Source organism: Malaya genurostris, chromosome 2 (assembly GCF_030247185.1).
Source record: "Malaya genurostris strain Urasoe2022 chromosome 2, Malgen_1.1, whole genome shotgun sequence".
NCBI classification, from domain to species: domain Eukaryota; kingdom Metazoa; phylum Arthropoda; class Insecta; order Diptera; family Culicidae; genus Malaya; species Malaya genurostris.
In genome coordinates, this window is record NC_080571.1 from 98780386 (window position 1) to 98807397 (window position 27012).

The 27012-nt window shown below is 36.7% G+C and overlaps 1 protein-coding gene across 21 annotated transcripts in view; it reads left to right on the forward strand.

Annotated features, from left to right (window-relative positions):
* Nucleotides 1–27012, forward strand: part of LOC131427151 (voltage-dependent calcium channel type A subunit alpha-1) — a 394973-nt gene that overhangs the window by 248367 nt on the left and 119594 nt on the right. For 14 of the 21 annotated variants that reach the window (XM_058590091.1, XM_058590104.1, XM_058590101.1 and 11 more), the window contains 8 exons: nt 10100–10282; nt 10374–10646; nt 12021–12121; nt 12298–12453; nt 12527–12747; nt 17687–17790; nt 18366–18481; nt 18862–18921. In XM_058590091.1, the coding sequence (XP_058446074.1) occupies nt 10100–10282; nt 10374–10646; nt 12021–12121; nt 12298–12453; nt 12527–12747; nt 17687–17790; nt 18366–18481; nt 18862–18921 (1214 nt within the window). Of the gene's footprint in view, nt 1–10099; nt 10283–10373; nt 10647–11195; nt 11297–12020; nt 12122–12297; nt 12454–12526; nt 12748–17686; nt 17791–17862; nt 17979–18365; nt 18482–18861; nt 18922–27012 lie in introns of all 21 variants that reach the window. The other 7 variants (XM_058590095.1, XM_058590098.1, XM_058590099.1 and 4 more) reach the window with 3 other exon arrangements.

A 27012-nucleotide genomic window follows, 5' to 3' on the forward strand; every position in this document is an offset into this window, starting at 1 on the left:
ACATGCAATTCCGGTTAGAATGACTAGGAATCAAAGTGTTCAACAGATGAAGCTTCTCCATATTCGACCTACTGCAATGCCTCTCGGCAAATAGAACTTCTTACGATTTGATTTTGCCGTTCATTTACATCGCAGATTGATTTATATACGTTTCATAATCATATCTATCATCACATAATCACGGCAATCATGACAACTCAGTACCGCAGATTACAGTTCGAATCTTAGTGTGGTCGCAAATACATCATCTTTTCTGTTGCTGCTGGCTCTAACTAGGACTCGTTTCACAGCATATCGAGTAGGCACTCCATTTGCTTTTCCATTAGGAATGCAAATAACTTAGACACATATTCGTTCGAGGGTGAGCAAACAGATTTTCATAAATCCGCTGAGTTTATGCAGCCCAGCACGCCGTCCGACTTGACAGTGATTGCTCGGCTGTTGTGAAGGCGGTTAATATCTTCGTTTTCCTTTTCTCTTTGGCGAGTAGTTGTCTTTGCCTTGTGTGAGAAGTAGAGGGCAGCAATTGTACGGTTGAGAAGGGTTAGGCTCATATACGTGCACAGACACTATATATACGATGAAGGCTGTCGGTTAGTTGGGGGCGAATCTAAAATTAGACGGATTTGTTATGGCGGAGTGTTGACGCCAGAAAGGAAATGGTATCTGTTCGTGCGGCAAAAGAGAATACGATACAGGTCTTGTAGTGATAGCAGAGCGTACGAGAGGTTCACTGTCAGCAGTTATGAAAATATTTTGAAACCATTTTATTACGTCCGGTTTCAAAACCCGGACATCCTGCAAAGTTCCAAGGAAAGAATCTGCTGTTGCACCCGCAAAATGATTCAATCTTGCACCGCATGAGAATTCCGTTTATCACATTTCATCGTGCTAGGGCGAGTCAAAATCAGAAATTGGAAATATTTGCATTATGATTGCTTGATTTGCTTGTTATAAATCGTGCTAAATGTAATCTGATATTTGTCATATTTTAGCACACTCACTTCGAGAAATTATCAATTTTCACCAAATAAATACTATTTTTTTCCCCAAATTTGCCGCCTAATACCACTTTGAACACTTTGTTTTTCCAAAATTGAATGCCTTTTTTATTTAATATTCTAATTTTTAAGGCACACTACTTAGGCTCTAAGATGCCGAGAGCGTTTTCTAATTTAAATAAATATTTACTTAAAACAATGATAATTTCAATAATAGCGGTTATGTCGCATTTGCGTAATGACGATCTACTCTGGGGGATTCTGCTTCCAGGTTATGGTTGGCAATGATGGGTAGGTTAGTACTTATCCAAGTGACGCTGGCACATATCGATGTTGGCCGCAACCTTCTGTCCGTCCGAAAACTCGCCGGGTGGCCCGCATGCTGATCATCGTCAAGAGCGGCCCTCGATGATTTTTGACTGCCTTTTGAAAAGGGTCAAACTTTTTTTTCAAATAGTTTTTTTCGGAAAATGGCAAATCTCACAAAGTGTTGTATGAACGATTTTCACAAAATCAGTCACGATTTCAAACAAAAAAACTGAAAAAATTTTTAAACCCTTTAAAAAAAACATTTTTGATTTTAATGCAAGAATAAATGATTATGTTCCCTACCTACAGCTCTAATTCTTCCAATGGCAAAAAGTATCAGTGCTGGATAAAAAAAAGTTTGTGTTAGTAAAACTCTTTAAAATGCCCATCTTGTTACATATGGAAGATAGGCAGGGAACATAATAACATAATTCTCTAAGAAAATTGAAAGAAATTGGAACTTTTACACTAATCACCCTGTAATTCTGGAATCGGAGGTCGAATTCAAATAAATTTCAAGAGCAAAGTTCATGAAATGCAGAGACCCGCGTGGTCTATGACTGAAATAGTGAAAGTAAGAGTAAGCTTTGTATGCGACAATTGTACCTTTCATTTGAACTTAAGTTTGTGAAAATCGTTTCAGCAAGGAAAGTGATTCCAAAAAGGATGGGTGGGTAATGTTAGAGACACTACATACGCAGGCGTACTCCACACAGTTAAAACTACCCACTCTAAGATCTCTAGATCAAAAGCACAACAGAATGATAAATTATCAGCTCACCATTCTCGCTCAAGCCCAGTCACGCAAATAAGTTCACCGAATTCAGCACCATCTCATCATTTACCCACCATCTTTGAAAGTGACGTTAGGTAGTGCATAGTGGTAAAACAGGCTAATGTTAAAACAAACGTTATTAGTGCAACGTAATCAGTTGAATTAAAATATGTTAATGATTTTAAATGAACAGGATTTGGTGATCGCACATATGTTTTTTGTATATTTTAGAACAGTGAGGAAAAAGCTTTTTTATTATGTAAACAACCGTTCGTGGGCATAAGATTTTTAGACTAGAAACGATAAAATAGTGAGTTAACACAAAGATTTTAATATTTTTGTAATATTCTTTTTAGTTTCCCTTGAAAAAGACCATAACCAGTGGTCGAAACGTCGGGCAGTATATAACAGCCGATCTCATTTAACAGACCGCTAAAGCCGAAACCATAATTAATGCAAAAAAAAGTTCGAGACATAACAAGATGACGTGAATACGAATAAAACTGACATACTTTTCTACACTTCGGAAAATTTGTCTGTAATTTGTGCAAATTTTATACCTACTTTTTTATAAAAAAGGGTGAACGAACATAGCAGATATACATTTATGTCGAATGTTAAATTTGGAAAAAATTGGAATGATTGCAGATTGCCAAAAAGCTTAAATATCTTCTAAACGAGCAATTGATTTGATCCATGGATTGACTTTGTGAACGCTTTTCCATGTGATAGACAAACGTCAGTTAGCTGGATGACGCTGAGTCAGTTTAGTTTGGTGTCACTCTTGTTCGTGTGTTTTATACTGATTTTTTTCTGAAATTTTGTATTTTTTTTTTTTTGTATTTTTGATTTCTGTGCATTGTAAGGCCCGTCTGGTTAGTGCTTTCAAATGTTCATTTCATGCTGACTGGATCAAATTAATAAGTGTTTTCGATTACAAGAAAAATAATGTTATTATGTCTGGAAAATAAGGACTGTCGAATTGATATTCTTAACGGATTCTTGAAATATATCTAAAATTGATATCTATGTTATCACTTATTAAACCTAGATTTACCATAAATAAAATCAAAATGTGTAATATACAACTATGTAGTATGTAGTGCAACAATCAAATAGTCCTAAATAATTAGAGCCTTTGCAGTTTCAGTCGCAACCTCAATTCTTTGGTACTGCAGGGCGTGAAGTTTTGAGACAATACCTAGATTCCTAGTCAGCAGGATCATGATAGACGCGGTTTAGTTCCGTCGTTCCTAAATATTGGATTTTGGGTTCGTCACTTCATGGTGACTTGGTACCAAAACTAATGCATGTTTTTCCAAGTCACAAATTGGCACTCAATCACAGAGAATATTCCATATTTCTATGTGTCGGTTCTATTCTATAAAGTGTGCAAGCATCATGAAACAGCGCGTGTTTATTTTCTTTTAGCTCTAGCACCGGATCACAACAAACTACTAGGGCAGAACTCTCAAATTCTCTGAGCTGGAGCCAAATTGTATACGCCAAAGTGCACTCTGGTGTATGGTTCGTATAAGTGAACAATACAATGTATCGTCGAATTTTTGTTTTTCTTTGATGCGATAACGATTTTGGTAGCAAGGCCAGTCTCTATAAATTAAAATTTAAAATTGCAGAAGTGTTCGCTCACCAGTGCAAGCGCCAGTGAATACTCGAGTGTATTTAGGCGAGAGCACGTGAGAGCGCTTAAGGTGAGGAGAATGTGGTTCACTCGCACCAGTTTCTTTAAACACAGACGCGCACTTACAGTTTGTCTATTCAACACTAAGGAGAATTACGTTTCCTTTTTGTGCGGTGTTCGTCAGCTGCATTCTCAGTGTAGACATGAAACTTACACGCTGATGTATCACTCTAGTGTAATGCCATCACTGGTTGAAACTGGTTCTGCCATCTCTGAGAAAACTGAGGGATAATAAAAAATCTGTTTTTGTCCACGTAGTGATGTAATGATGCCTTCCTCATAGTACTCATAACATCATAAATATTACTGTGGAATTCGCAAAAACACCTGTTCATTGAATATAAATGTGAAAGTTTGCTCGGACTTATTCTAACAAAATTTACAAATTTTGTGTACCTTGTAGTTCCGGAACCGGAAGTAGTATCTACAACAAGTTCAGAAATTCCGTATGAAACTGTAGGACTTTTTCTTTGAATTATTTCAGTTTGTAAACATCGATTTAGACATCTTGGAAAAAGTGTGTAAGATCCTTTTTGCTGTTTTTGATCACTATTTCCAATTCATCCGAAACCGGACTCAGATGACCGGAATAGCCGAAGTGGGTTCGTTTGCCAGCAACAAATATGACCTAGGGTAAACTGTTATAATATTGCCCCCTTAAGAAAACATTGAGATATTTTTAAATGTACTGATATATTTTCTTCGAAAATGTAGGTATTTCTTTGCAATACGCTTATGGAACAAAATCTCAATGATTTCGGTAGAATTGATGAGAATCGATTGATGCAAACACATTTTCCAAAACGACCACATTCTCAGTTTTTTTTTGCTTGCCGCAGGCAACCGTATAATATGCCTTACAACAAGAGATATTGCACCCCACAACAATGAAACAATATGCCCCTTGAAATGTCGGTATAGAAGAAAAGCAGATAAAGAGGATATTCTTTGCATCAGAAATCACCTGCATAATTATTTACAATTGGAAACCAATTATTGTTTTAATAATCGTTGTAACTCTTTAAAACAGTGTTTTAACTCGACGCATACTGTTGAATCGAAGGTAGGGCTTAATGTCCGTAGAATGTTATGAGAAAAATCGTGTATAAAAGAAATGAGCTATGGGAATGTTTCTCTGGATTTATATACTTGAAAGAGATACATTAACTCTTCTAAAACTTAATCACTAATTAGCAACCGACCATTAGACGTTTTATATGGTAAAAATGCTTGTTTAGTCGAAGCATAAACCTTACATCGAAAAGCTGCCCAATGATATTTTCAGTTTTTTTTATATTTTCCTGCAAACGACTGCCAAACTTGCATAGCAAAAAGATCTTACGAAAAGATAGTGTTAGTGATAAATAATACTAGACTAACTATATCATGCTCTATTCCGATTGAACAAAATAAACGAAATATAACAAACGAACCAAACCTGCGTTTCTGTTACTTTTGCATATGTAGGTCAAGCTAAACAGCAAGAATCAGTAGCATGAAACATGTAGTAGGATTGTTATTATTATTGTTATAATTGACATTACAACACAACCAGCACGGTATTAATGTACTACCGACCAGAGTTGCACAAAGTCGTGATCATCATTCACACGTCAAAGCTACGAGATAGTTCTGTCACGAACCAAAATGATCGTCATTCAAAATGATCGAATTGATGCAATGAGTAGCGTACGGCGAACAGGCACATCAGTGACGCGAAAGTGGCAACACGCTGAGAGTAAAATGATTCGAATGAGAGAAGAGATCGGTTTCTCTCTGTTTGTTTTTATATGACCAGTTTTTAGTTCTGTGCAGTTTATTGAAATATAAATTGAAAAATGAATGTTTAGATTCATTGGATTGCTCGTAAAGACTTTTTGCCGTAGCAATGGTGGTATTAGCTACTCCAGCAAGTCAAATATCAGTGTAACGTGCATTCCAGCTCAATTTAGATTTGATATCATCAGATTATAAGACAGGTATCTTTGAAGAAGTTTTGGAGGACCTTTTGCTCGCTAAACTAAATTAACAGTTGTTTAAAAATACTCTTCCCACACTGTATGATTGGAAAAATTTCAACAATCAGAGATTTTCTACTACAACATATCCACAACAATTATTACATAACGCACTGCAGTATAAATTTCATTTCATGTAGTATCCAGATGTACATTTTCCACTCTAGTTGAACTTTGAAATAAACGAAGGAATTTGAATGCAACTGAACACGTACAGTTACTGTATATACATATGAAGCGTTCTACCTTTTCTTTTCCTTAAAACTATGCAGAGACAAATTATTAAACTGAAAGTTTCGGATTCTTAAATATGTATTTATGTTACATCACCTAATTTGCATTGAAAGAAATTCATCACTATTCGATTTCTATCGAGACAAAAGTGTTTTGTTTCATTTATTTTTAGCTAGAACTGCCTACTACGACTGAAAATGTCATCGCAACACAATCTCGTAACGAGAGGTGGGATTTTTACACTACAAAAGCTATAAAACAGCCAGTTATTAATCGTTGTAATGAAGCCTACTTTGATGTTCATAATCATTTTCTGACATCACCTAACGTACAAGATGATGCAAGTCTGGTGTTGATTTCATTTTGCTAGTAAATCTTCGGTAATGTTAAAAATCTAAGAATTTGATATTATGATCGCTGGTATTGGATTACGAATGCATTATTTATTTTCCTTCTATGAACCAAATTAAATCGAGAACGTTGTTTTTAACGAATTTTCCTTGCAATTGACGATCACGACGGAAATTATAGACATTGACCGTCACTCTGAGACTTCCATCATATTGATTTGTCTCCAAGTGAGCATCAGACTGAAGTGACGGAATATATCTCTCAGTGAAACTCATACATTATTAATGACAGTATGTGTAGCTTTTCAATGAGAGAGCATGCAAGAGAAACGATTTTTTTTTGGAACGCTTGTGTCCGTCAATGAATATTCTTTGTTTAGGGATACGGGATGCAACATGTACCGGAAGTCGGATCCGGATAAAATGTTCCAGAAATTTTTAGGGAACTCTAAGATCTTTCATTTGAATCTTAGTTGAAATTTATGTATACATTTTTTCCTTGATTTTCACATATTACCCTGTAACTTCAGAACCGGAAGTCGGATCCAAATGAAATTCAATAGCAGAATGTGACCAAAATACCTTACATTTGAATCTAAGTGTGTGAAAATCGGTTCAGCCACCTCCGAAAAATGAGAGTGTACATTTTTGTTACACACACACGCACACAAACACACACACATACACACATACACATACACACACATACACATACACACGCACATACACACGCACATACACACACACATACACACACAGGCACACAGAGAGAGAGAGAGAGATTTGTTCAGTTTGTCGACCTGAATCGAATGGTATAAGACATTCGGCCCTCCGGGCCTTGGTTAAAAAGTCGGTTTTCACAGTGATTGCATTGCTTTTCTATATGACAAAGGCAAGAAGTGTGTTTTGTCGAAAGGCAAGAAGTGTGTTTTGTTTTCTCGAAAGCAGGTTTTGAAAGTCCGTGTCCATCGTCATTCAAAAGCTACTGCACCAATTTTGTTCAAATTTTGCACACACTTTCTACATATAAAAAAAAACGTTTTCTTTTTCGTTGTTTGTTACTTTGGGGAGATTTTACATCTACAAAATGGCGCAATTTTTCGTGAAAAATCGTAGTTTTCACTTTGAACAACCACTAAAAATTCAAAAAACTAAAAAAAAAGTGATTAATCCACTTAGCAGTGAGATGATACCTTTTTTATCAATCCGCATGTGTTTTTGCATGAATATTCTTCGGTGTTTCAGTTTTCATGACATTGTTCTAATGTCAGTCGTTTTAAGTGGCAATTTGATTTTAATCACTCATTATTCTGTAATGTCGAAACTGCAAATCGGATCGAATTTGAATCTAAAAGTGTAACAATCGATTAAACATTCCATGATATGTCGATATGTAATTTTCATTTTAAAGTTTAGTGTAATTTAATGTACTTCCAGAGCCGATATTCAGGAACCAGCATAACCCAAGCCGATTCGTATGGTCATATGACGAATTAATTGCAACAGTTTTGAGTCCAACTTTGAAGCTTTTCGGGATTGTCATCTTCTATATCGCTTTGTATCTTAAAAATTCATCATCCTACAATTCCAGAATCGGAAGTCAGAATTGGATAAAATTGGATTTATTTTAATTTGAACTTTTGTTTCTGAAATTCGATTAGGCTTTTTTTGAGAAAACGACTGAGCTTTTAGAAACGGAATTCTAAAATCGGTATGGCCGAAGTCAGATAAATTCACCTGAGTAGCTGTATAGTTTACATTTGTTTCAAAATGTTTAAAAATCAATGTAGCCATCTTTGAGGAATCGTAGTGCGAATTGAATTTTTGGGTGCCTTCCGAAACGGAAACTGAACACAACCAAAAATAAAAGTGAAAGTTTATTTGGTTATCGACTATCCAAATCTGCTAACTCGATAAACCTGATTAATTTATGTGAAATAGACCTTTTCATACTAATCACCCTGTATCTCCAAAACCGGAAGTTGGATGTGACTAAAAAACAAGATGTTTTAAAGAATCTTAAAACTTTTCATTTGAATCTCAGATCGGTTCAGCCATCTACGAGAAAAATGAGTTACACAGTTTTAATTTCGTTTCACATATCATCCTGTAGTTCCGAAACCAGGAGTCGGAACCAAACATAATTCAGGAACCTTGTTTGGGAGTATACGACTTTTCATACGAATCTGAGTTTGTAGAAAACGGTTGAGTCATCTCCGAAAAAAATTGAGTGAAATTATTTGTCACACACGCATTTGCTGATCTCGACGAACTGATTCGAATGGTATATGGCTGTTATGTTTTTCCATCATTTATTGCTGTATCAATATAGTTTAAATCAATATAATTATGGAATTGCTTTCAACTTGAAAATTCTGCCATCATCTGGTTTACATATGCCATATTCGAACGATTATGTTGCCAAAAACGAACCGTGCTAAAATCGGTCCGAGGCAAAATATCATGCTGTACACAGTCTTTTTGGGTACTTAGAAACAAATGTATGTAACAGTATAAAAAATCGTGTTTTATGTTGCTCCCAAGCATTTCTTTTTCAGACAGAGCTCAAAACTTCTACTGCTGGAATAAGGAAAAAAGTCGCTTACAAAAAAATTTCGATATCTCCGTCAAAAATGGATGGATTTTAACAATCTATGGCTTGTTGGATAGGTATTACCGTGCGGTATCTAAATCTGAAAATATGTTCTGTTTTCAAGGTCAATTGTGACAGATACCTTAAAAAACTGAAAATTTTGATATAAAACTTCGTATAACTCAAAAAGTAAACATCCGATCTCAAAACCATTCAATAGCGTTCTGGGTGACGGGGAAACCTTTCATTTGCGACTAGTTTGATCAAAATCGGTCCAGCCATCTCTGAGATCTCGACCTCTTAGTTGACAACACACACACGGACATTTGCTCAGTTCGTCGAGCTGAATCGATTGGTATATGACATTCGGCCCTCCGGGCCTCGGAAAATTTTTCTAAAGTTTGAACGAATTCTATACCTATTTTTTATATATATATAAAAAAAGGTAAAACGTTGGGGTCTAGAAAAACTTCTACTCTTACTATGCTGATTTGATTTGTTCACTTCTGATTAGTCTGCGCTGAGATTTAGTGGACACCGCAAATCATTATTTTTAAGAAGTGTCCCCAAAAATACCTCTTCGCCGACTTATTTCTCAATATTTTTTCACGAAAAAATCACAAAATATTGTTCGAATGATAGTTTTTAACATGCGAAACATTTGAATTTATTTTGTTGAACGATATTTGGAAAAATATCGCAAAAATGATGATTTTTTTATCATTTAGACCCTACTTCTCCCTTAAACAGGTATCATCACACCACTAGATGGATTAAAGCAGGTTTATTATTATGAAGTCATATATTGAAGTCAATAATTAAGTAAATTGTCTCAATTTTATAAAGAAGTTTGAAATTCGCTACGATTTGTCAATATGAATAAATTGAATATTTTTATTTAATCCTAACATGTCACATTTTGCATTTAATTTCACATCTATTTCACCGTTCTGAAAAAAATCAAAATGTGAGTCGAAACTACTCACTTTTACCTACGTTTTTCCGCATAAACTGACTGTTTGAATATTCAACCGATTTATGGGAAAAACTGTTACGAAATCAACTGTGATGGAGTTTTAACGTTAACCCGTTCCTTCACACATTTATCTCTCCACAGGTTGGCAGCGGCCCAAGAAGCGGCGCTTGCAGGTCAGGGCTCCAACGGGGGCCAGTTCGGGCGGAAGGGAGGCCAATACTTAGCTGATAAGATGGGCGGCCCCAGCAGTCAGGGGGGCCAACCTCCATCGGGAGGTGGGCCCACATCGCTCTTCATCCTCTCAGAGGATAACATCATTAGGAGGTAAGAAGGCGGCGTCATCAGCGGAGAAAAAAAATCGATTAGATTGACCGCTACCGTTTCCGGTCCCCCTTCCGGTTGCTTTCATTTCCAGATACACAAGATTCATAATCGAATGGCCACCCTTTGAATATGCGGTACTGCTGACAATCATTGCCAACTGTGTGGTACTGGCACTCGAGGAACATCTGCCCCACGGCGACAAAACACTGCTTGCCCAGAAGCTGGAAAAAACGGAAGCCTACTTCCTGGGCATCTTTTGCGTGGAAGCCTCGCTGAAGATCCTCGCCTTGGGGTTCGTCATGCACAAACACTCCTACCTCAGGAACATATGGAACATAATGGATTTTTTCGTCGTAGTTACGGGGTAAGTGCTGGGACAGTTTTTTTTCTCGTTCAGTTTTGTTTTCCATTTCCGAAAAATTTACTGCGTACAGCTAGAAGCAATCGTGCTAAAGTTACCGAAATGGCAGCGAGGAAACTTGAACAGGTAAAGCTGATTTGATGTCGGTGTTATGGCGCCGGCAAATTACCCCCTACGGATCGTGTAACGACCCAGTAGGTGCAGGTATAAAAGCTGAAATGAAAACATCAGCAAGGAGCGGCACTCGTTTATTCGCCCGGAACGTTGCGGAGCCCAGTAATTTGCGTGTGCTTCGAATACCGGAGTCGCATCGTTAAATCGGAGGCGGTCATACCACGTGGCCACGTGTTGCATTTGGTCCTTTTTGCTCTGATCGGCAGGCGGAAAATTGAGCTGTTTATTAGATTTGTAGGGCCTATTAGGGAAATTATTATTTCGGTGATAAATCATAATCACTGCCCGGCGTCGTGTGTCGCCTGGAAATGTTTTCACGGAACACGGACACTAATTGATTTTTTGTCGCATTACTTCCATGATTTACCACCTCGGCAGCTCAATGACGATTTTCGCCGAAGCGAACGTTGATGTCGATTTGCGTATGCTTCGATCGTTTCGTGTTCTGCGACCGCTTAAACTCGTTAGTAGGATTCCAAGTAAGATATCTCCTCCCTGTCACGACTAGCAAACGTTTGCTTAGTGAGCTACATTTGTTCTGACCCGGTTCACAAGAGTGTGCTAGATTAGAAGTCTGAAATTTGGACCGAATAGATATATGGTTAATCCTGCGGAACGATGAAGCGTGTGTTTTTACTACTTTTATTAAACAGATACTAGAAATAGAATAGTTTTAGCGGCTAGCTGATTTCGTTGTAAAATAACAAAGCATTGCAAAAATATCGGCGTTTGAAGCAGTAGAGGCAAGACGATGTATTAAAATTCAGTCTTGCTTGTCTTTCAATTAGGTGCCCAATAGATTCAATTGCAAGTTGCTTTTCGCCAACCTCAAGAGCCAATAGTCAACCAAGTGCTTAGTCAATCGAACCCACAGTCCCGAAAGTTTCAAAACGATAGAACGATTTGACCTATCAGCAAAATAGCAGATTTTTCGATTTTTAACCAAAACGTACTCCGTAACTCCAACAATTAGTACAATATTTAACCAAATAGAATAGCTAGCTGTACTGTTATTATTATCTTTAAACAAACATTCCCTTTTTTCCCATTTCCCAACTAGAATGTAGCGTCCGATAGTAATAGTGTGGTTTTCAATTTGTCTTTTTTCTTCCGAACGAACGACAAAAAAAAACATGTCCACTTCCGGTGTGCTACTGCTATTGTTTGTGCTATAAAAAAAAAAACTTTATAATCGAACCGCAGATTCATCACATTATTCCCGCAAAAGGGGCCGGAAGTAGATCTGAGAACGTTGAGGGCTATCCGCGTGTTACGGCCCCTGAAATTAGTGTCTGGAATTCCTAGTGAGTAGCGATGCTAGATCAAGCTCATCTAATATAAATAATTTGTAGCTATATATTACTGTAGTCGTTTATGGATGAGTGTGTGTGTTTTCTGTGGTTTGTTGCTGTAGATATGTAGATCGAGTGTGGATGAATCAATGGTGCGCCTAACTCTGTGTTTTCTGCCCCCGATACAGGTTTACAAGTAGTTTTAAAGTCTATCATCAAAGCCATGGCACCGTTGCTGCAAATAGGATTGTTGGTCTTGTTTGCAATTGTTATCTTTGCAATCATAGGCTTAGAGTTTTACTCTGGTGCTCTGCATAGAAGTTGTTATAGTTTAGAAGATATCTGTAAGTATCAGGAAAATGTTGCTGTTGTTTGGTGACGAATGGCTCAAGCCAAACCTACTCTCCCTTTGAATAGCTCAAATAGTTAAGGAGGGCGAATTTCCGACGCCCTGTAATGCGGACAATGACACGATAGCACCGACCGGGGCGTACGTGTGTAACAGCAGCGAGAGCACCTGTGTTGAACAGTGGGAAGGTCCCAACTTCGGAATCACCAGCTTCGATAACATCGGTTTCGCGATGTTGACCGTGTTCCAGTGCATCACCATGGAAGGCTGGACGGCAATCCTTTATTGGGTGAGTATTGAATGTAGAATTAGTTCTCAATTGAAAGTGCTTAGACTGATTAGTAGGATTGGGAAAATCATGACAAAGAATTAATCGAATTGCTTCATTCTTCGATGATGATAACATCGTTTTGATCAGCTGTATATTTATTACGGCATACTCTGTTAGTCGAACAATAATTTTTCAATAATTACCTAAAACTAGTATAACAATAAAAATTTGATACGGTTTTCAAGAATCTAACCTTTAAAAATAACAAGTTTTATTTAACTACAAAGTTTTAATAAACATTGAATGGTTTGAAGATTTTTGGATAATTTTGCATCGTCATCTGAAACCAAGACCAAGATTTTCAACTCTTATCACCCTAAAACTACGAAACCGTAAGTCGGCTCCGAATAAGATTTTCTAGAACTTAATGAGATTATGAGCTATTAATTAAGTCTAAGTTAGTAAAAATCGGTTCATTTTTTTCATGAAAAATCGAAGTGTTTCGTTTTTTCTGGTTTTATGAACAGCACCTCCAAAACGTCAATAAATAACGAACAATGTCGAATTAACCCTGTTTTCCAGGCCATTATCTTGGTTTCCTTTAACAGAAACGCCAATTTTGTAAACATTAGTTCACTTTGCCATTATCACAGTGCAGACGCTACTATTAAAACAAAGGCCCTTCACAGATATATATTTGATCCGACTTGCACTCCTTGCGCTTCGTCAATGTCGTAGAGAAGGTGTTCATCAGCTAGGCGATCTTCTGTGGAATTTTTTTTTTGGCTCCGTTTGGCTCGCAAGACAGACAATTACTTACGTCGGAATCCTGCTAATTCTTCGCATTCGAGAAAAATGCTGGAGAGCGTTAACCATCAAGGGGTCAGGGTACAACCGATACAACACAATACTGTTTTTTATTTGTATTTGTTTACCACATAAAATCCAAATTTTTTTTTACATCTAGCTATTATTGCTCTTGTGCGAACCATACATCAGAATGCTCACCGGCGTGCACAACTCGGTGAAAATATCTTCATCCACCTCAGAGAATTTTAGAGCTCTGCTCTAGCAATTTGGTGTGATCCAGTGCTAGAGTTGAAAGAAAATAAACACGCGCTCTCATGATGTGTGCAAACTGTATATAACAGTGGTGTATATGTGTGAAAGAGAACAGCTCTCGTTGATGTTGTCAGTGCGAGGGAAGAAATTATACTTGCTCTTCGTCATACAGAGGAGATGGACAACTCTGGTTCATACGATCTTCCATTTAAGTTTGTGCTTGTTAAACCACTCTTAACATTTTAAAGGCCCGTTTTTTCTGCACCATTCCTACTGTTTGAAGTAAATATTCACTTTTCTGTTGTGCGAATAGCAAGAAGCATAGTTTTGCTCGCGCATCATGAAATTCCGAACTACTCGCACGCCGAATCAACTGTCGCCAACGTTATAAAAGTTTGAGCGATTCCAGAAATTAACAGTATAAAAGCTAGTAAAATTAAGATCGACTGGCTCTTATTTGGATTAAACTTTACAAACGTCTTCAGTATGCCAAACTAATTGTTTTGCACTTATGAAGAGACTAATTTAACACAAGACTGATTTTTAAAAAGGGGCGAAGGACAATCAAAATTCGTCAGAAAATAACTGAGTAGTGTCAACACATATTTCGAAATAGTGTGAGATGTGTTTAAATGCATATTACAGAGCAATAGCTATAAATTTGATCGTAGTAGGGTAACGGCTCCAGTAGTCATTTCATACACAAAAACGTGATTAATCCACCTAGCAGTGAGATGATACCTTTTTTTATAAATCCGCATGTGTTTTTTGCATGGATATTCTTAGGTGTTTTAGTTCTCATGACATTATTTTAATTATCGTCGTTTCAAACGGCAAATTGAGATTTTAATCACTCATTACCCTGTAATTTCGAATCTGCAAATCGTATCGAATTTCAATCTTAACGTGTGACATTCGATTGAACATTCCATGAGATGTCGAAGTAAGTTCCACTTTAAGGTTTTTCGTTTTTTATTTATGGTACTTCCAGAGCTGGTATTCAGGAACTAGCATAACCCAAAATGATTCGAATGGCCATAAATTAATACGCCAAACAATTTACATCTTCTATATCGGTATGAATTTTAAAAATTCATCATCTGTAATTCCAGAATCGGATAAAATTCACCAATTTTGTATGGGACCTTAAGTCCTTTAATTTGAATTTTTGTTTTTGAAGTTCGATTTGGCCTTTTTGAAAAAATGATTAAACTTTGAGAAACGATTCGAAACTGGATCCGGAGTTCTAAGATCGGTGTAGCCGAAATCAGATAAATTCACCTGAGGAGTGTGTAGACATCTTTGAAAAATTGTAGTGCGAATTAAAATTTGGGGGTACATTCCGAATCCAAAAAAGAATACTACTTAAACTGAAATAAATTTATTTGGTAATCGACTATCCAAATTTGCAAACCCGATAAATCTGATTAATTTATGTGAAATTGACATTTTTATGCTAATCACCCTGTATCTCCTAAACCAGAAGTCGAATCTGACTAAAAAGTAAGATGTTTTATAGGATTTTAAGACCTCTCATTTGAATCATAGATTTCATTTGAATCTTAGATCGGTTCAGCCATCTACGAGAAAAATGAATTGCATTATTTTAATTTCGATTCACATATCATCCTGTGGTTCCGCAATCAGTAATTCAGAAACCTTGTTTGGGAGTATACTACTTTTCATATGAATCTGAGTTTGTAGAAAACGGTTTAGACATCTCCGAGAAAATCGAGTGAAATTATTTGTCACACACGCATTTGCTGATCTCGACGAACTGAGCCGTATGGTATATGGAAGTTATGTTCTTCCAGATTTTATTGCTGTAAGTAGTTCAAATCAATATAATTATGGAATTACTTTCAACTCGAAAATGCTGATATCATCTGGTTTATAAGTGCCATATTCGAACGATTATGTTGCCAAAAACGAACCGTGCTAAAATCGGTCCAAGGCAAATTGTCATGAAAAAGGATGCTGTACACAGTCTTTTTGGGCACTTAGAAACAATTGTATGTCACAGTATAAAAATCGTGTTTTCCGTTGCTCCCAAGCATTGCTTTGTCATACAGCGCTCAAAACTCCTACTGCTGGAATAAGGCGAAAAGTCGTTTACACAAAAATATCGATATCTCCGTTAAAAATGGACGAATTTTGACAATCTATGGCTTGTTGGATAGCTATTACCGTGCGAAATTTAAGTCTAAAATCATATTCTATTTTCAAGGTCAATTGTGACAGATATTGCCAAGAAACTAAAAATTTTGACATAAAACTCAATAAGTAAACATCTGATCTCAAACCATTTAATAGCGTTCAGGGTGACGGGAAGACCTCTCATTTGCGACTAGTTTGATCAAAATCGGTCCAGCCATCTCTGAGATCTGGACCTCTTAGCTGACAACACACATACCGACCCACACACACACACACACACACACACACACACACACACACACACACACACACACACACACACACACACACACACACACACACACACACACACACACACACACACACACACACACACACACACACACACACACACACACACACACACACACACACACACACACACACACACACACACACACACACACACACACACACACACACACACACACACGGACATTTGCTCAGTTCGTCGAGTTGAATCGAATCACACACACACGGACATTTGCTCAGTTCGTCGAGCTGAATCGATTGGTATATAACACTCGGCCCTCCGGGCCTCGGAGAATTTTTCTGAAGTTTGAGCGAATTCTGTACCTATTTTTTTTATTTATAAAAAAAAAGGTAAAACCATAAGTTTGAGTGAAATCTGCTGTCTCTGCTCGATAGATTGACCTTGAAGGTGAGATGAAAATAAGTGCATTTGTTTCGAATTATAACAGCAGTATTGAACAATTTTCGATCTTGTTTTTCTGTGGCATTGCTTTTTGGAGTCAAAGCAAAGATGCACTTGATTTTATTACAATTCATTGATTGAAAGTCGAGTAATGGGCAAAACAATATGACGAATCTTTTTGAATGATTATTCACGGCTTTCTCAGTCACTTTTGAATTGACAAACGATTTATTCCTATAATTGCCCAACGTTTCGGCCGTTTTTGATGGCCTTTTTCAAGGGAACTTTAAATTGATGTGTTTATTTGAAGATATTTTGTACAAAAAAAACACACACGAAGAAAACATGATTTGATAGTATGATAGTAACTCACTTTAGTCTTGTCGAAGATGTTGTTTGCTAACGATAAAATGTTCGATGGTTTTGTACGGCATAGATTGTTTCGTAATTAGATTATTAACATAAATCGTTTGCCAATTGAAAAGTGACTAAGAAGGCCGGGAATAATCTTTAAAAATAATGTTCCATTTGTTACAAACACCTCTAATGAGATGACTATTAGTACAATAACCCTCACATTTTTTCTAAAAATAGACGTTCTCAAGATTTTTAGGCATGAAATACAAAACACTTCGATTTTTACTAACTTCTTATTGTTTACCAGTTATATGTTATTATATTTCATTTTATTTAAAAAAAACTACTATTGAATGTGTAGATTCATTGAAACGACACAATTTAGCAAAAAAAGGCACTATTAAAAATAACGGAACTCTCTTGACCAATGTGACCGATTTTATTGTTTAAAATCTCATCTATTATTTGATTTTTTCATCTGTATTATCATCATTATTGTATTATCATCATTAATCACATCGTGATCAGATAAACTCGATGATGTTGTGAAGATTCTTTTAAAGTAATTTTGTGATTAGCAGTGATCTTTGAGCACTATAGACAATATTTTTTTGTGATTTTCCCAATTTTGCTGCTTAAATATCTTTGGTATTTTTCATATCTGACAAATAAATTCCCATCCTACAGACCAACGACGCGCTGGGGTCAACTTTCAACTGGATCTATTTCGTGCCGCTAATAGTGCTGGGGTCATTCTTCATGCTGAACCTGGTTCTCGGTGTTCTCAGTGGGTAAGTAGGATCTTTACTTTTACTCACCAGCAAGTATGACTGCTCAAATAATGATAATCCCGCAAATGAAAGGGAGTTTTCCAACGAGAGAGGTCGCGTCGAACGCCGGGCACAGTTTCACAAGTTACGCAAGAGGCAAATGTTCACCGGTGCCATGACGGCCTACCTTGATTGGATAACGCAAGCAGGTTTCGTAGCCGTTTTATCCGTTTGATTTCCGGCTCGCAGTATGCTAGTTCTTTAATCAAACCAAAAAAAAATCATTAATAATCAACTTGTTCAGTAGCATAACCAACACCCATCCTACGATGATTACTTTGTTGACTCGCCATCGAAGCTTATCCGTAAATTACATCTTAAAGTGCTTCAAATCCTCTACCTGCACGCGTACTGATTCAGACAACAGTAGTCATCGAAGGATTCTATCGTTACCGTAATCAAATGAATGCTAGTTCAATTTCACCCAAAAACGCAAAACCTCTGCTTTTCTTATCGTTCATCTCATGTTCTGACCTCGCTGCTATCAATGTCGCTAAACCGAATGCCACCCTTCCGAAACCATCACCCATCATCAGAGAGTTTGCTAAGGAAAGAGAGAAAGTAGAAAATAGGCAGGAATTTCTAAAGCTTCGTCGACAACAGCAGCTAGAAAAGGAGCTGAATGGATACGTCGAGTGGATCTGCAAAGCTGGTACAGTATATCGCTTGAACAAAACTCTATATCTATAGTATCCTTTTCTCAGAAATTCCAATTTAAACACCCGCTCGCTGGCTGGCTAGGCGAAACACCCTGTAACTACACAGTACCAGTACTGGACCAAAATAGTTCTGGTGTTTGCTTTGCTCGGCTCATTAGGAAATTCTTTCGGTGTTTCCGTGTGGAATCCACTTCGATAGTGATTAATTTAATTGGTCCCCTAATTGCTACTCGTTTTTTTCCTGTCTTTCTTGTTTCATCCGTCCTACTGGGCCCATCGCTCGCCTTGTCCGACCTCGGGGACACCTTTCGAAATTGACACCAAACAAACGAACGAATGCACCAACCCAACCAAACCAAACCAAATCAAACAGAGGAGGTAATACTGGCTGAAGAGCGAACTACCGAAGAGGAAAGGCTTCACATCCTGGAAGGTGAGTATTATTTGGCAACCGTGTTTTCGGTGTACTAAATTTTACTTCCGAAAGAAAGGATCGGATTAGCGAAGCATACAATTCGTTAATAATTTATGGGTTTGGAATAACATGTCCACAGAAATATTTCAGCATATATTTATCTAATTGGTTGAAAAAAAGTGCAATGGTTGTTTAATAAATTGAATTTGGCTGAACGCATACTGTTGCTCGTATAAGCGAAGGGCGCATTTTGAGGCTCACAATAGCAACTAGAAGTTGTAAGATATACAATACAAGAACAATATGTGCTATTTGGATAGTGAAAATTTTGTTAGTATGACAGATTCTCAAACGACTTTGCCTGCTAAACCTGATTTTCGGGAGATAAATTACAGGATATTTTTTTCAAAGAGGTTTTGTCAGAGCAAAAAAACATTAAACAGTATACCCATTGTTTTATTGAGAATGAGCAATATCACCGTTACGTGATATGATTGTACTGACGCATAGTAGCCTGAATCGACAAAAACGTGAAATTGACATATGACATATAGTCGCTTCTACGAAATTAATCACATACATACACCTGTAACCTGATTGTATTATAAATTGTTCATGACCTACTATGACAAAAAGTATAAATGTAACATTTTTCCTGAAGACATAGAAAATTGGTTACTTCTACAAAGCTCTAGAACTACTGAAAATAATTAACTTTATCGAAAACACCATAAGCGTAGGTTGCATCGTGTTGGATATATGAAGCGCTTTCTACACACTTCGAAAAACCCATGTGATTTTACATACGAGGTCTGTTCAAAAAGTACCCGGAATTCTCATTTTTCTAAAAAAATATTTATTTATTCGTCTACATCTATATGGTCCCCTTCAAAGTAATCCCCCCTAGATGTAATACACTTATGCCAGCGTTTTTTCCAGTCTTCGAAACACCCCTGATAGTCACTTTTTGTAATGCTCTGTAGCACTCTCAGCGATTCTGCCTTTATCTCTTCAATCGATGAAAAACGCTGTCCTTTCATGGGTCTCTTCAACTTTGGGAACAGGAAAAAATCACACGGAGCGATATCTGGTGAATAAGGAGGTTGGGGCATGATTAACGTCTTGTTTTTAGCCAAAAAATCACGAATAAGCAACGATGAATTTTGCTGCCACTCGTTTCATGCCCAAAACATTTGAAAAAATATGATGGCATGAGCCAACTGATATGCCAACTTCATCAGCTACTTCTCTAATAGTAATTCGGCGATCATCCATAATCATTTTTTCCACTTTTCCCACATTTTCATCGATTATTGACGTGCTGGGTCGACCGGAGCGTTCGTCGTCTTCAACGTCTTCGCGGCCATCTTGGAAACGCTTATACCACTCGTAAACACTTGTTTTTTTTTCATAGCAGACTCACCGTAGGCTCTCTGTAACATTTCGCACACTTGGTTACACTTTATTTCATTTTTCACGCAAAATTTAATGCAAATTCTTTGACTCTTCAATTCTTCCATTGTTTAAACTAACAAAAATCACCGAGCTCAAAAAAACACGTCTACACCAGCCGCTACAAGACAGAATGTAAACAATGAATACAGCTGACAATTTCACCATACATTAGGGACATATGTACCAACACAATAAAAAAAAAATTGACCACCGGACTCTCCAGACGCGCGCAATTAAAAAATTCCGGGAACTTTTTGAACAGACCTCGTATTATTAGATGCACATAAACGATGCGTCGCAGTTCACGTAAATTTACGAAGAAGAACATTTAAAATTGTGTCTAAAATTCCATGACTAGAAATTCATGGAAATAAAAAATTATGAATACTGATAGCGTGCACCACGACTTGAATCGAGAGTCATTGAATCGCAAAGTACGTCTGTTAATTTACTGAGCCATAGAAGCACACATCTGCTTGGCTGGTAAAAGGTGCATTTAAATTCATACAGTCGCACCAACTAGCGGAATGCAAGTTACAGTCGAAACCAGTAAAATTCATGTTAATGCCTTGAAATCAGTATTCAAAGTATAACATCTTTCGAGTTGATTTATCATGGACACTTTGTTCAAAGTAATTGTAAAGAATATAAAACTACTTATTTTTGTTGAAGCTTTTCCATCCAAAGTTATACAACAATGTAACTTTTTTTTAATTCTAACTTTGCTTTTTGAAAGCTCAACTCAAGTTGTACAAAGTAACGTAGAAGTAACTATATGTTGAAAATTATCTGCTTGGCAGCTACTGAATTAAGTTTACATTTTTATCGATTCAAACCACTGCACAGTGGTTCAAAAGCGCAATTTTACGCTCTTAATTGATGAATCATAGCAACGTGGTTTTTGAGGTACAGTATCTTCAGCAAAGTTGATCAGAATGATAGAAGCCATCTTTTGGCAAATTTTATTTATGTGATTAAACCCCCTAAAAGTGAGATAAAAAAATTATTTTAGTTCATGGCCAACATAGGGGCTAAGTTACTTCAACAAAGTTGTTCAAAAAGTTATTTCAAACAAATTTGCTGAAGGTACTATTCCCGTAACTTGAGCTATTTTGAAGTAGTTTAATATGTAGGTAGTCTCTTCTGCACCTTTCTGCGCCTTTTGAGTTGAAATTTTGTAAAAAAAAAGAAAAATGGCTGTTGAATGAATAAAAGTTGTGTAGCTTTTAATGATGAAAAACTTTGTGTAACATGAAAAACTCGTATAAATAGAAAATATATGTGTTTTCTTACAAAAACTGGTTTTAGGACACCCTTTTCAGAAAATACATTATATCATGAATTACACTCAAGTTACGGGAATAGTACATTCAGTGAATTTGTTTGAAATAATTTTCTGAACAACTTTGTCGAAGTAACTTAGCCCCTATGTTGGCCATGAACTAAAATAATATTTTTATCTCATTTTTAGGGGGATTAATAACAAAAATAAAATTTGCCAAAAGATGGCGTCTATCATTCGATTTCCAAAGCAAATTCTAAAAACATTTTTTGCTAACCTATTTCCTGAACCTGAAAATTTTGTAACGGCAATAGTTGAATGCTGTATTTTTAAAACTGGTATGACATTCTTGAATACCATTACAATATTCGTAATTTCTTGACGGATTTCATAAGTCAATGCCGGAAAACGATTTTTGATGGTTTATTGATATTTCTGGAAACTCCTTACAACATGAATATTTTCGGAACGGATCTGAAGAGAAGACGCCGGAAAAAGATATTTTAGGTGGTTCAGGCCTCCAAAATGGCTTAAAAATATTCCATAGAGTAATAGTTTTTAAGGAATACCAATATAATTGAAGTCACCATTTTGCATTTTAATTTTTGTAACACATCATTTTCGCATTCATTTCGAATATATAAATATGATTAGTGCTTTCCACATTCATTACACAAAACTTTTCTTACGAAGGAAATTTCAAATGACGTAAAATTTTTTTACGAAATAAATTTCAAATGACGTGAACTTTTTCTACAAACTAATTCGAATAATGAACCTCCATTCTGTCAATAAATTTAGGCTTTGGTGTATGCCGAAAAACTGCTAAATTTGATCTTTACCCAAACAACCAATAAGGTTCAAAGTAATGCTTTATATTTGCTTTGTATATAGATTGAAATTTGAAATTTAAAATACTACCAGTCGAACAAGCTACTGTAAATCTGATATCTAACTATAAAAATGCAGAGATTGATAGCTTGATTTCAGCATTAGAAATTATATTAAAAAACGCAATGCACAAATGTCGAGATAAGGAGTGTATCGAAAATAAGCTATCCACATACATTTGTGTTGTACGCATGTATTTGTAATGGTTTTTATGCTCAGATCACAGCATGCTATACGTTTGGCTGTCAGCTTTCGTTTGTTTACTTGTTTATGCGGTGTAAATTCTGCGTTTTCAAAATATCGCGTATTGAAAAGAAAGTGAAAATTAAGGTTCTGGACACATGGTTAAGTGAAAAGGGTGTTACTATGCGAAAATTGGCGAAGCGGTTTGGAATTCATCATGCCAGTGTTAAAACTATCATTAATAAGTTTGGGGAACACTACTCTTTGGGTGAGTTACCAGGAGAAGACAGAAAACCCGGTTCTTCCAACCCGAAACTAGACCAGAAAGTGGTATCTTTAATCATGAAGAAAAAATCAATGTCAATACGTGGTTTGGCAGAAACACAGGAACGGGTGTCGGAATGACAAGCGTTTCAAGAGGTAAAATCACCTGAAGACCTACAAGAAGCAGACAACAAAGTGTAGAACAGAAGAAGCGAGCAGCAACAAGGGCCCGGAAATTGTATTCGCGTCTTTTGCAGTGTCCGGATGCATGCGTTTTGATAGACGATGAGACTTATGTAAAGGAGGATTCAAAAACCCTTTCAGGTCCACAATACTTTACTGTCGTCGTTGAGGAGGATGTGAGCGATGCGGACAGGCCGATTCAAGTGGAGAAATTTGGTCGAAAGGTACTGGTATGGCAAGCAATATGTTCCTGTGGTTTGAAGTCAACCATTTTTTACACTACCGGAACTATAAACACAGAAATCTATTGATCTGAGTGTCTCCAGAAGAGATTGCTGCCTTTATATAAGAAGCATAGTACACCTCCACTGTTTTGGCCGGATTTAGCGTCGGCTCACTATGCCAAAACCACTCTCAATTGGCTTGTGGAAAAAGGTATAAATTTCGTTGAGAAAAATATCAATCCACCAAATTGCCCTCAGCTTCGACCCATCGAACGTTACTGGGCAATCGTGAAGAGGGTCTTCAAGAAGACTGGTAAGGCAGCTGGGAACATGCAGTCTACAGCAGTGCCCAAGCAATACAGAAAATGCAGAAAATTTTATGTAATTTTTTTTTAAATTTCGATTAGTTTGGCAAAAGTTTTATAATTTTGAGTTGCATTTTCAGATTCTTTGTGAAAAGGTGGCTAGCAACACTATTTTTCAGTTCTAAAATTATTTCTATCGAACGGAACAGTAATCGTTTATATATTTCAAAAACCAATTACGGCTCGGCAAAACAAAATTTCAAAATTCTAAAAATACTTAGTTGTGATAAATTTATTTGCAAAAACTTAATTGTTGTTGGTTAAAAAAATTCAAAATGACAACACCCGGTTTAAAGAGATTTCTTGAAAACCATAGGTTTTTATGAACCAACGACTTCGTAAAAAGAGGTTTTCAAATAATATAGAAATATGTGCTCTGACAACAAACGCATTATATATTCTGCACAGTTCGAAAAATTCTTGTGATTTTACATCTTAACAAGATGCACATAGTTGAAGAGTCGTATTTCACACGAATTAACATTCAAGAACATGTAACATTGAGTGATTTGAAAATTACATGGCTTGAAATAGAAAGAAATAAAAAACAAAATCGATAACAACAGCGCGACTTGAACCTAGAAACATTATATCTCAAAGCACGTTATTTATTCGACTGAACCACAAAAGCCCATATCAGATACGATGAATAATTGATACACTGGGGTCTTCTTTTACGCGGTTTTTTTAATGCAGTTTCTTTTTACGCGGATGTTCGAAGTTAAGCGTTTTTTTTACGCGGGTTTCCCAAGTTACGCTGTTTTCATATTTTCTCTTAGAAATGCATGAGACGTCGAAATCTGGTGTAATCTTCTAAGACATTTGGCATAATTTGTTTTTCCATTTTGCGATTTTTTCTACACGGATTTACGAAGTTACGCAATCTCAAATTCTCCAAGTACCGAAGTCGATTTTTTCAAAAAAATTCTTATTTTAAGATTTTACTAGATCTGGACGTTTCTTGCATTTCTAAGACATTTGGCATCAAACAAATTTTTTTCTTCAGGTTTGTGGTTTCCGAAGTTACGCGTTTTTTTTTTACGCGGACTTACGAAGCTACGCGGTTTTTGTTTTCGCGGTACGTTTCCATTGCGTAAATAGAGACCTTAGTGCACATATAAATCCATACAACGAGCACTTGGTAGCCGACTGTGAATTACATTCTGTGTGGGAACAGATTTGAAGCAAAAATGTCGAAAAGCGATTATTAAGTCGTTTTAAAATTCGAAATGATGACTTCCGTTAAAAATCTTCACAATATGAGTATTTTCGAAAAGGGTTTGATAAGTAGATTTCGGAAAACGATGTTTGAAGTCGTGTTTTTACTAGGTAAAATCCTGAAAACGTATACTTTCTTTACGCACCTACTTCGTAAAAAAAGGTTTTCGCAAAATATGGCCATGGCAATATTCGAATACTATATTTTTGACCCTGATATGACAAATATCAGCCGAAAAACTATGATGAAATTTAATTAATTATCCAAAATGGCGACTTCCGGACTATTGATATTCCTTGAATACCATAAAAATTAAGGTATTTTCTGAACGAATTAAATGAGTCAATCGCAGGAGAACGATGTTTGAGGACGTCCTGAAATCCAAGATAATGACTTCAAGTTTATTTATATTCCTTGAAACTCCGTACAATATGGACATTTTCGGAACGGGTATCTTCTCACCGTAAAAAATATTTTACATGGTTCCGAAATCCAAGATGGCGACTTCCGATTTAAAAATATTCCTTCAAACCCTTACAACATTGGTAGTTTTGGAATCTATAGGTTGAATAGATGCTGGAAATAGATGTTTTAAGCACCCATCTGACACCGGTATGTGAGCACCAGCCATTTGAAAGTATACCGATTACGTTGAGCCCCTCGCGTTTCGAGCCCCAAACACTGCGGTGTTTGGATACTCATCGCGACTCTCAAATTGTGAAAATTATCTCCACTTGATGTCCCAAAACACTGTCTGCTGTATTTTAGGTAAACCGACAAGTTATTGTGAGAGAGTCGACCCAAAATTCACTAATTTTCGTACACTTAACAAAGTAAATGCGTAAAACAAATGTATTACTGTTTGTTTGTTTACGTTGCAATCAGCTGATTTGGAAGTTCCGATTTTGATCTCATCAAGATGGCGTCGTGACAAGGGGCCGGTTTTAAGTCATTACAAAATCCAAGGTGGCGACTTCTCGTTTATTGATGTTTCTTTAAACCCCTAACAATATGCGTATTGTTGAAACGGATTTAATAAATAGTGCCGCAAATTTCAATTAACAGATGGTGGTCATCTTGAATATAGGAACGTTTTGGATGTTTGAAATCGTTCCAAAATTGGCGATGGCGACTTCCGGTATTACGATATTCGTTACAAATCTTCACAATATGGGAATTTTTGTAACGGATTTCATGAGTAGGTGTCGGAAAGCGAAGCTTAAGGTAATTTCAAATTCCAACATGACAATTTCTGCTTCATCGATATACGTTTTAAATAATTACATTATGGGCTTTTTCGAAAAAGGATTCATTAGTAGACATCGGAATGCGATGGTAGAAGTCGTTTCAAGATCCAAGATGGCAACTTCCGGCTCATAGATATTTCTCAAAACTCGTAACAATGCTGGTATTTTTGGAATGAAATTGATAAATTTATACATCCTTTTAAGGGTTTGGTCGTAAAACCTATTTTGTTACTGTTTCGATTTCGAGAATTAACGATAAATCGGAATCTTGGATTGTAAAATGACATATTAGGTGTACAACTTTGCTTCCGCCGTTTCTTCCAAAATTTAAAGCTTTATTGCGAAAAAGTGCTTACAGATGTATTATTCAAAGTATTGTCCGTCGCTAGCGACAACTTTCTCCCATCTTTCCGGCAATTTTCGGATCCCGGCTCGAAAAAAGGAATCCTCTATTGACGCAAAGGAATCTATTTTTCCAACTCTTCGAAGGATTGAAAATTTTGATTTGCCAGGCCGTGTGCCATCGAACGGAATAGGTGGAAGTCAGAAGGGGCGACATCTGGGGAATACGGCGGGTGGGGCAAGACTTCCCATTTCAGCATTTACAGGTACTTTTTGACCACTTTTGCGACGTGAGACCGAGCATTGTCGTGTTGGAGGATGACTTCGCCATGTCGCTCTTGATACTGTGGCCGCTTTTCTTTTAGCGCGCGACTATGGCGCATCAGTTGCGTTCGGTAGCGATCTCCTGTGATGGTTTCACCCGGTTTTAAGAGCTCGTAGTAAATTGTTCATC